The 9,733-nt window shown below is 44.3% G+C and overlaps 1 protein-coding gene across 1 annotated transcript; it reads left to right on the top strand.

Moving 5' to 3' along the window:
• Positions 1–2,087: 2,087 nt before the first annotated feature.
• LOC120047659 (Golgi-associated plant pathogenesis-related protein 1-like) lies at positions 2,088–5,304 on the top strand. The gene is made up of 5 exons (XM_038993204.1): positions 2,088–2,410; positions 3,380–3,488; positions 3,671–3,774; positions 4,401–4,478; positions 4,990–5,304. Exons 1-5 carry the CDS (start codon positions 2,398–2,400, stop codon positions 5,148–5,150), a joined length of 465 nt encoding a protein of 154 aa, XP_038849132.1. The 5' UTR covers positions 2,088–2,397; the 3' UTR covers positions 5,151–5,304.
• Positions 5,305–9,733: the final 4,429 nt, after the last annotated feature.

A 9,733-nucleotide genomic window follows, 5' to 3' on the forward strand; every position in this document is an offset into this window, starting at 1 on the left:
ACATGTGATGTTAAAACTATTGGCCCATAGCTTGTTGGCCTCGTGGGTCCTTCCCTGGCTTCCGGATTGGTACCACTACTGCTTCCTTCCAGCTGCCTGACAGTTTCCCTTCCTCCCACACTCTGTTGTACAACCCCAATACCTTATCCAGTGCCTCATCTCTAAGACGGGTCAACATGACGTAACACAACTCATCTTTCCCAGCCTTGCCTATTGCCCTTTTCATTTTTTCCATGGTAAATGGTTCATTCAACGGATCATTTACATCCTCCCTATCCAGCACTCCAGGGTGCTCCTCTCTCGTTCTCTCTATCCCCCCGTCTGTCTCTCCTCTGACAGATTAGCCGAGCTATGCACTTGGACAAACACTTCGGCCATCATCTCTGCCTTCTCATCTGTTACTGCCAAATCCTCCACACTTATCAACACTGGATAATCCCACTCCCTTCTGACCCCACTCATCCTCTTGATCATCCCCCACACTTCTCCCACAGGTGTCGCCCTTCCAAAGGTGTCACAGAACTGATGCCAAAATGATCGCTTTGCCTGACGGATAGTTCTCCTCACCAGGGCCTGGGCCTGCTTATACTGAATCAGATGTTGGAAGTTATTTGTCCTTTTCAGCACTCTAAATGCCCTGTTCCTTTTCAGCACTCTAAATGCCCTGTTCCTTTTCAGCACTCTAAATGCCCTGTTCCTTTTCAGCACTCTAAATGCCCTGTTCCTTTTCAGCACTCTAAATGCCCTGTTCCTTTTCAGCACTCTAAATGCCCTGTTCCTTTTCAGCACTCTAAATGTCCTGTTCCTTTTCAGCACTCTAAATGCCCTGTTCCTTTTCAGCACTCTAAATGCCCTGTTCCTTTTCAGCACTCTAAATGCCCTGTTCCTTTTCAGCACTCTAAATGCCCTGTTCCTTTTCAGCACTCTAAATGTCCTGTTCCTTTTCAGCACTCTAAATGCCCTGTTCCTTTTCAGCACTCTAAATGTCCTGTTCCTTTTCAGCACTCTAAATGCCCTGTTCCTTTTCAGCACTCTAAATGCCCTGTTCCTTTTCAGCACTCTAAATGCCCTGTTCCTTTTCAGCACTCTAAATGCCCTGTTCCTTTTCAGCACTCTAAATGCCCTGTTCCTTTTCAGCACTCTAAATGCCCCGTTCCTATTCCTCACCGTTGCCCCACACTCCTCATCCTCCTCCCTGAACTCCTAGGTATAGCAACAGTAGCTGCCCCCACTAATGCTGTTCTCACCCAGTTATTCATACTACCCACATCCCCTCTCATATCCACCTGAGCCATCACCTGTTCACTCAGCTCCTGAAACTGGTCCCACTTTGCCCTTCCAAACACCCACCTGCCTACTCCATCCACTGACACCTTCTCCTCCCTCCGGCCTACTGGGAATACTATGGGGTAATGATCACTCCCTACTGCCGACACTTCCCATATCTCCAACTCACAGATTCCAGCCGTCAACCTTATCGGACTCATCGCCCCAACTCAGTGCCACTACACTGATCAAGCCACCAAACAAATTACCAGCCTTCTGTGTCAAACTGATTCTACTGAGAGAGTTCAGGCTTTGGAATCATGACACCCCAGATGCCCTTGGCAGGTAGAATAGCTTACGGTGTCCTGGAGCAATTCTTTAGGAAAGTCATTTTTTAAAGAAATGTACACTTAAAAATAGCATTGTTTTTTTAGCTTGCTCAATAAGAAATGCAGCGGCTATGACTGAAGTCAAATAAGACTTTAATGTGGGTGTCTCTTGTATGTGTGTTCGCACGTGACAAGGGTTTGCATATTAACTCTGCCAAAACAGTTACAGTCACTCATCCTTTTAGATAACATGAAACAGTTTAGTTTATACTAAACTAAGAGCAGTTAGTATCATGTCCAGCAGAAAGCAGGAATCTCAGGCCATAAAAGGGCATGTGTCTCATAGAGATGATGTCATCAGAACAGCCATGCGTACTCGGTCTCCCCTTTCAGTTAGAGAGAGAGAGAGAGAGAGAGAGAGAGAGAGAGAGAGAGAGAGAGAGAGAGAGAGAGAGAGAGAGAGAGAGACTGTGTGAGAGAGAGAGAGCGAAAGAGAGAGAGCGAAAGAGAGAGAGTGAAAGAGAGAGCCTGTGTGTTACAGAGGGATACAGAGAAGGAAGATATTGTGTGTGTGTGGCCAAGGAAAAGGCAGGGTGTGTAAGAGTGAGAGAGGATAGAAGCAAAAGGTTTGAGAAAGACTAGTTTACTAGAGGGAGAAGTGTCAGCAAGAGGAATAAAGGGTACAAAGAAAAATAGGAATACAGAAAGGGAGAGGGAGAGAGGGACAGAAACAAAAGTCATAGCAGCTGCTTCAGACCATCAGAGAACTGAGCCAAAGGGAACAGGAGAGAGTTTCTGCGCCATGGGCAAATCAGGTAAGACTACATGAGATTTAATTGTGTGTGTGTGTGTGTGTGTGTGTGTGTGTGTGTGTGTGTGTGTGTGTGTGTGTGTGTGTGTGTGTGTGTGTGTGTGTGTGTGTGTGTGTGTGTGTGTGTGTGTGTGTGTGTGTGATTACAAAATAGGCTTAGCTCTCAGTTTGTGCCAATGGGCTGTTATCATGCAACAGGAAAAAGGGGTGGATTTTAAAAAGCTGTACATATTTATTTGACATGGTCTTGTAACGCCTATGCGCTAGTTCAGTTTCTTCTCTTCTGTGGTAAAGATGAAGCCACTATTGAGAGTATCAGGAATAGCTGTGCTAGTAGGGGAATTCTCTATTTGCAAACTGTGTCTGGTTATGTGAGTGTGTGTGTGTGTTTTGATATCGATTGACATAACATTTTAGGGGCCAGTTTCCAGAACAACATTATCCTCCATTGAAAGTGGTATTTAGTTTAGGAATAAGCTAAGTCTGGGTCAAGGATTCAGGCCCAAGGACTGCAACCACTGATCCATCACAAGACCGTAACAGACTGTGTATTTCGCTACACCCGCAATAACATCTGCTAAATATGTGTATTTAGCAAATAAAATTGTGTGTGTGTGTGTGTGTGTGTGAGAATCGCCTCATTGTGTGAATGCCAGAGAGAATGGAGATGCGCGAGTAGGGCTGTGATTGGCACCAGGCTGGGGAGAGGGGGAGAGGGAGGATGTGTCCCCCATTCATTCATACCCTGGTTTTGTCTGTCTAGTAGTATATAGACTCAGTCAAGCCTGGGAACAGCCATATGTATGGGGCTTACTGGAGATTTACTACTGTCTGATTATCTGCAGCCTACCATTTTATTGAGTTGTATTAATGATTTGAAAGTTTGATTGTATATTATAGTGAAAACAAGGGAAACAATAGACACTTATCCTTCAGTTTTTTCATGTCATCTTGTTTTATGTGATTCTCTCAGCTTCTAAGCAGTTTTCGGAGGAGGTGTTGCAGAGTCATAACGAGTATCGTAGGAAGCACCAGGCGCCCCCTCTGAAGCTGAGCAGCAAGCTGAGTAGAGATGCCACTAGGTGGGTCACACACACATTGGGCCCACCCCACACACACTTATCTATCTCCTCCACCCACCACCACCTTTATCAGAAACATGGCCAACTACACCCAAACCCTTACTTCCTTCCACTTCACCTAACTGCACCCATATATCAGCTGTCTTTATCTAACTATTACCACAACTATCTCCACCCTGTAGGTATGCTGAGTCTCTGGCCAGCACACGGATCCTGAAGCACAGTGTTGAGTCCAGCAGGGGGAGCTGTGGCGAGAACCTGGCCTGGGCCTCCTATGACCAACCAGGTACACACACTCTAACCCACTGACTCCTAATGCTATGATCAACCACAAACATTGACATAGCCTGCATATGTGTAGTTATGGAAATGAGGACAGATACATTATTCACTGTGTACGGTACAGATAGTAACATTAAAGAGAGCGATCCAGAGTCTCTGTAGGGTTTAGTTAGGTCTAAACTATAGACTATCCTGTCCAGTGGCTGCCCAGGCAGGATCAGCTGGGGTCCATTTCCCTGCTCTGTGTTCGGAGTGTGTTTCAGCAACAAGACCATGACTCAGAGCACAACTATGTCTGTGCACTGACCTGACAGTCTGCTGTGATTCATAAACAGTCTCCTATTGATACATACTATCACTGGGTCATGCTCAGTTCATCTCTCTCTGGACTTCTCCTCTGAAACTGGGGTTCTCAAACCTCTCCGTGTTCTTCTGACCCACCTAAATCTTTGGCAGCTTTTAGAGGGTTAGCACTGTTGCCTTGGAAAGCTGCCATCTTGGATAATATTTCCTTGCCACTGTCATCTCTGTGGGTTTTGGCCCGAGTTGCTGTTAAACAATAGTGACAAAGGCAACAAACAAGTATAATGTTATGTGATAACCTGCAACCTTTGTCCTCTCTGTGTATAGGGAAGGATGTGGCCGACCGCTGGTATGACGAGGTAAAACAATACAACTTCAACCGCCCCGGCTTCTCCTCTGGCACAGGTGAGACGCGCGCGCACACTCACACACACACACACACACTCTGACTCGGTGTAGTGCTGCATGCCACAGTGTTGTGTTCACCCAGGCTGGGTTCAGGGTTGGACTGTGTGTTTTCTGTTCTATGAACGTGACATTACCGTTCTGTGACTGTGTAGATCTGGGACTCAGCTCACAAACATGCATGGAACACTGCTGCCTGTGGGAAAATCACAGTTCTTTATAGTCCTTCCTGTTCCCTTCCTGAAGCTTCCTGCTCAGTGTGACCGACCCTGCAGCGTCAGGATCACTCCTATCAACTCATGTGCTGCTGATAGATAAAGGAGGAGAGGAAAGACAGAGGGGGAGAGATGGGAGTGTGCAATAGAGGGGAAAGAGTGTATATGTAGGGGACGATAGAGGGTGGGAGGAGATGAACATAGGGTTCTGTAACTGTATATATTTAGAGGAGCAGTGCTGCAGACGGCTTCCTTCAGTGAATGTGTTTAGCTTGTCTCTCTCTCTCTCTAACCAGGTCATTTCACAGCAATGGTGTGGAAGGGCAGTAAGAAGCTGGGTGTGGGGAAGGCCAGTGCGCCAGATGGCTCGTCATTTGTGGTAGCCAGGTACTTTCCAGCAGGGAACATCACCAACCAGGGACACTTTGACAACAACGTCCTGCCGCCCAAGGACTGAGGAACATACTGACCCATCACCCCCATCCCCCAGGAGCTGACCATCCAAAAGACATTTGCACTTTGACTTGTGTCCTTGACTTTATATACAGTGGCAAGAAAAAGTATGTGAACCCTTTGGAATTACCTGGATTTCTGCATAAATTGGTCATCAAATTTGATCTGATCTTCATCTAAGTCACAACAACAGACAAACACAGTGTGGTTAAACTAATAACACACACATTATTGTATTTTTCTTGTCTATGTTGAATACATCATTTAAACATTCACAGTGTACGGTGAAAAAAGTATGTGAACCCCTAGGCTAATGGCTTCTCCAAAAGCTAATTGGAGTCCGCTAACCTGGAGTTCAATCAATGAGACGAGATTGGAGGTGTTGGTTAGAGCTGCCTTTTCCTATAAAAAACACTCACAAAATTTGAGTTTGCTATTTACAAGAAGCATTGCCTGATGTGAACCATGCCTCGAACAAAAGAGATCTCAGATTAAGAATTGTTGACTTGCATAAAGCTGGAAAGGGTTACAAAAGTATCTCTAAAAGCCCCGATGTTCATCAGTCCACGGTACAACAAATTGTCTATAAATGGAGAAAGTTCAGCACTGTTGCTACTCTCCCTAGGAGTGGTCGTCCTGCAAAGATGACTGCTAGAGCACAGCACAGAATGCTCAATGAGGTTAAGAAGAATCCTAGAGTGTCAGCTAAAGACGTACATAAATCTCTGTAACATAATAACATCTCTGTTAACGAGTCTACGATAGTAAAACACTAAACAAGAATGGTGTTCATGGGAGAACACCACGGAAGAAGCCACTGCTGTCCAAAAATACATTGCTGCATATCTGAAGTTCTCAAAAGTGCACCTGGATGTTCCAAAATTTTCTGTGGACAGATGAAACTACAGTTGAGTTGTTTGGAAGGAAGACACAACACTATGTGTGGAGAAAAAAAGGCACACCACACCAACATCAAAACCTCATCCCAACTGTAAAGTATGGTGGAGGGAGCATCATGGTTTGGGGCTGCTTTGTTGCCTCAGGGCCTGGACAGCTTGATATCATCGACGGAAAAATGAAGTCCTAAGTTTATCAAGACATTTTGCAGGAGAATGTTAGGCTATCTGTCCGCCAATTGAAGCTCAACAGAAGTTGGGTGATGCAACAGGACAACGACCCAAAACACAGAAGTAAATTAACAACAGAATGGCTTCAGCAGAAGAAAATACGCCTTCTGGAGTGGCCCAGTCAGAGTCCTGACCTCAACCCGATTGAAATGCTGTGGCATGACCTAAAGAGAGCAGTTCACACCAGACATCCCAAGAATATTGTTGAAGTGAAACAGTTTTGTAAAAAGGAATGGTCCAAAATTCCTCCTGACCGTTGTGCAGGTCTGAACCGCAACTACAGAAAACGTTTGGTTGAGGTTATTGTTGCCAAAGGAGGGTCAACCAGTTATTAAATCCAAGGGTTCTCATACTTTTTACACCCTGAACTGTGAATGTTTACACGGTGTGTTCAATAAAGACATGAAAATGTATAATTGTCTGTGTGTTATTAGTTTAAGCAGACTGTTTGCCTATTGTTGTGACCTAGATGAAGATCAGATCAAATGTTATGACCAAAAAATCCAGGTATTTCCAAAGGGTTCACATACTTTTTCTTGCCACTGTATGTGTGTATGTGTGCATGTGTGCCTGTGTGCCTGTGTGTCTGTGTGTGTGTGTGTGTGTGTGTGTGTGTGTGTGTGTGTGTGTGTGTGTGTGTGTGTGTGTGTGTGTGTGTGTGTGTGTGTGTGTGTGTGTGTGTGTGTGTGTGTGTGTGACAAAACCACTATGACTAACAAATGCATAAAATGTATATATATATGCACACCATTGACCAAACCCAGACCATGCCAGCTGTGCCTTCTGGAGGTGTACCGGCCACCCAACTGCGTTTCGACCTACTCATTCCATCGTTAGTGGGGATAGAGATTCACCTGTGATGTTGCTACAGTAATCTACTCACTTAGACATTTCATGAATGCTAAAACCTTGGGTGACTGGATTGTATTTGTAAGGAAACAGTTGAGTTGAGAGAGCATATACAAACAATTAATTTCTAATGCTGTAGGATACATATATATATACACACACACACACACACAGTACCAGTCAAAAGTTGACACACCTACTCATTCAAGGGTTTTTATTTATTTGTACTATTTTCTACATTGTAGAATAATAGTGAAGACATCATAACTATGAAATAACACATACGGAATCATGTAGTAACCAAAAAGTGATAATTAAACAAATCGAAATATATTTTAGATTATTCAAAGTAGCCACCCTTTGCCTTGATGACACCTTTGCACTCTTGGCATTCTCTCAACCAGCTTCACCTGGAATGCTTTTCCAACAGTCTTGAAGGAGTTCCCACATATGCTGATCACTTGTTGGCTACTTTTCCTTCACTCTGCAATTCAACTCATCCCAAACCATCTCAATTGGGTTGAGGTTGGGTGATTGTGGAGGCCAGGTCATCTGACGCAGCACTCATCACTCTCCTTCTTGGTCAAATAGCCCTTACACAGCCTGGAAGTGTGTTGAGTTATTGTCCTGTGGGGAAAAAATGATAGTCCCACTAAGCGCAAACCAGATGGGATGGTGTATCACTGCAGAATGCTGTGGTAGCTATGCTAGTTAAGTGTGCCTTGAATTCTAAATAAATCACAGACAATGTCACCAGCAAAGCACCATCACACCTCCTCCTCCATGCTTCACGGTGGGAACTACACATGCAGAGATCATCCGTTCACCTACTCTGCGTCTCAGAAAGACACGTCAGTTGGAACCAAAAATCTCAAATTTGGACTCATCAGACCAAAGGACAGATTTCCACCAGTCTCATATCCATTGCTCGTGTTTCTTGGCCCAACCAAGTCTCTTCTTCTTATTGGTGCCCTTTAGTAGTGGTTTCTGCAGCAATTTGACCATGAAGGCCTGATTCACGCAGTCTCCTCTGAACAGTTGATGTTGAGATATGTCTGTTACCTGAACTCTGTGAACCATTTATTGGGGCTGTGATTTCTGAGGCTGATAACTCTAATGAACTTATCCTCTGCAGCAGAGGTAACTCTGGGTCTTCCTTTCCTGTGGCGGTCCTCATGAGAGCCAGTTTCATCATAGCACTTGATGGTTTTTGAATGTTTTACTCATTGTGGGCATGTTTTTGTGGGTTTGATTTAAACTGACCTGTTTTATGAACTGAACACGTGTTTGACTGTATGTTTTGTATTCTGTTTTTATTTTAAGTTTGATATTTTAACCAGTTTTATGTAATAAATGTGACTGCTTGTAAAATGCCCCATTTTCACTATACAGTTGAAGTCAGAAGTTTACATACACCTTAGCCAAATACATTTATATTTACTTTTCACAATTCCTGACATTTAATCGTAGTAAAACTTCCCTGTCTTAGGTCAGTTAGGATCACTACTTTATTTTAAGAATGTGAAATGTCAGAATAACAGTAGAGAGAATTATTTATTTCAGCATCTATTTCTTTCATCACATTCCCAGTGGTTCAGAAGTTACATACACTCCGTTAGTATTTGGTAGCATTGCCTTTAAATTGTTCAACTTGGGTCAAACATTTCTGGTAGCCTTCCACAAGCTTCCCACAATAAGTTGGGTGAATTTTAGCCCATTCCTCCTGACAGAGGTGGTGTAACTGAGTCAGGTTTGTGGGCCTCCTTGCTCGCACATGCTTTTTCAGTTCTGCCCACAAATGTTCTATATGAATGAGGTTAGGGCTTTGTGGTGGCCACTCCAATACCTTGACTTTGTTGTCCTTAAGCCATTTTGCCACAACTTTGGAAGTATGCTTGGGGTCGTTGTCCATTTGGAAGACCCATTTGCGACCAAGCTTTAACTTCCTGACTGATGTCTTGAGATGTTGCTTCAATATATCCACATAGTTTTCCTCCCTCATGATGCCATCTATTTTGTGAAGTGCACCAGTCCCTCCTGCAGCAACCCCCCCCCCCCCCCCCCCCCCACAATATGATGCTGCCACTCCCGTGCTTCACGGTTGGGATGGTGTTCTTCGGCTTGCAAGCCTCCCCCTTTTTCCTCCAAACATAACGATGGTCATTATGGCCAAACAGGTCTATTTTTGTAGAGGACATTTCCCCAAAAAGTACGACCTTTGTCCACATGTGCAGTTGTAAACCGTAGTCTGGCTTTTTTATGGCGGTTTTGAAGCAGTGGCTTCTTCCTTGCTTGAGCGGCCTTTCAGGTTATGTCGATATAGGACTCGTTTTACTGTGGATATAGATACATTTGTACCTGTTTCCTCCAGCATCTTCACAAGGTCCTTTGCTGTTGTTCTGCGATTGATTTGTACTTTTCGCACCAAAGTACGTTCATCCCTAAGAGACAGAATGTGTCTCCTTCTTGAGCAGTATGACGGCTGTGTGGTCCCATGGTGTTTATACTTGCGTACTATTGTTTGTACAGATGAACATGGCAGCTTCATGCATTTAGAAATTGCTCCCAAGGATGAACCAGACTTGTGGAGGTCTACAATGTTTTTTCTGAG

The sequence above is a fragment of the Salvelinus namaycush genome, chromosome 5, assembly GCF_016432855.1.
Source record: "Salvelinus namaycush isolate Seneca chromosome 5, SaNama_1.0, whole genome shotgun sequence".
NCBI classification, from domain to species: domain Eukaryota; kingdom Metazoa; phylum Chordata; class Actinopteri; order Salmoniformes; family Salmonidae; genus Salvelinus; species Salvelinus namaycush.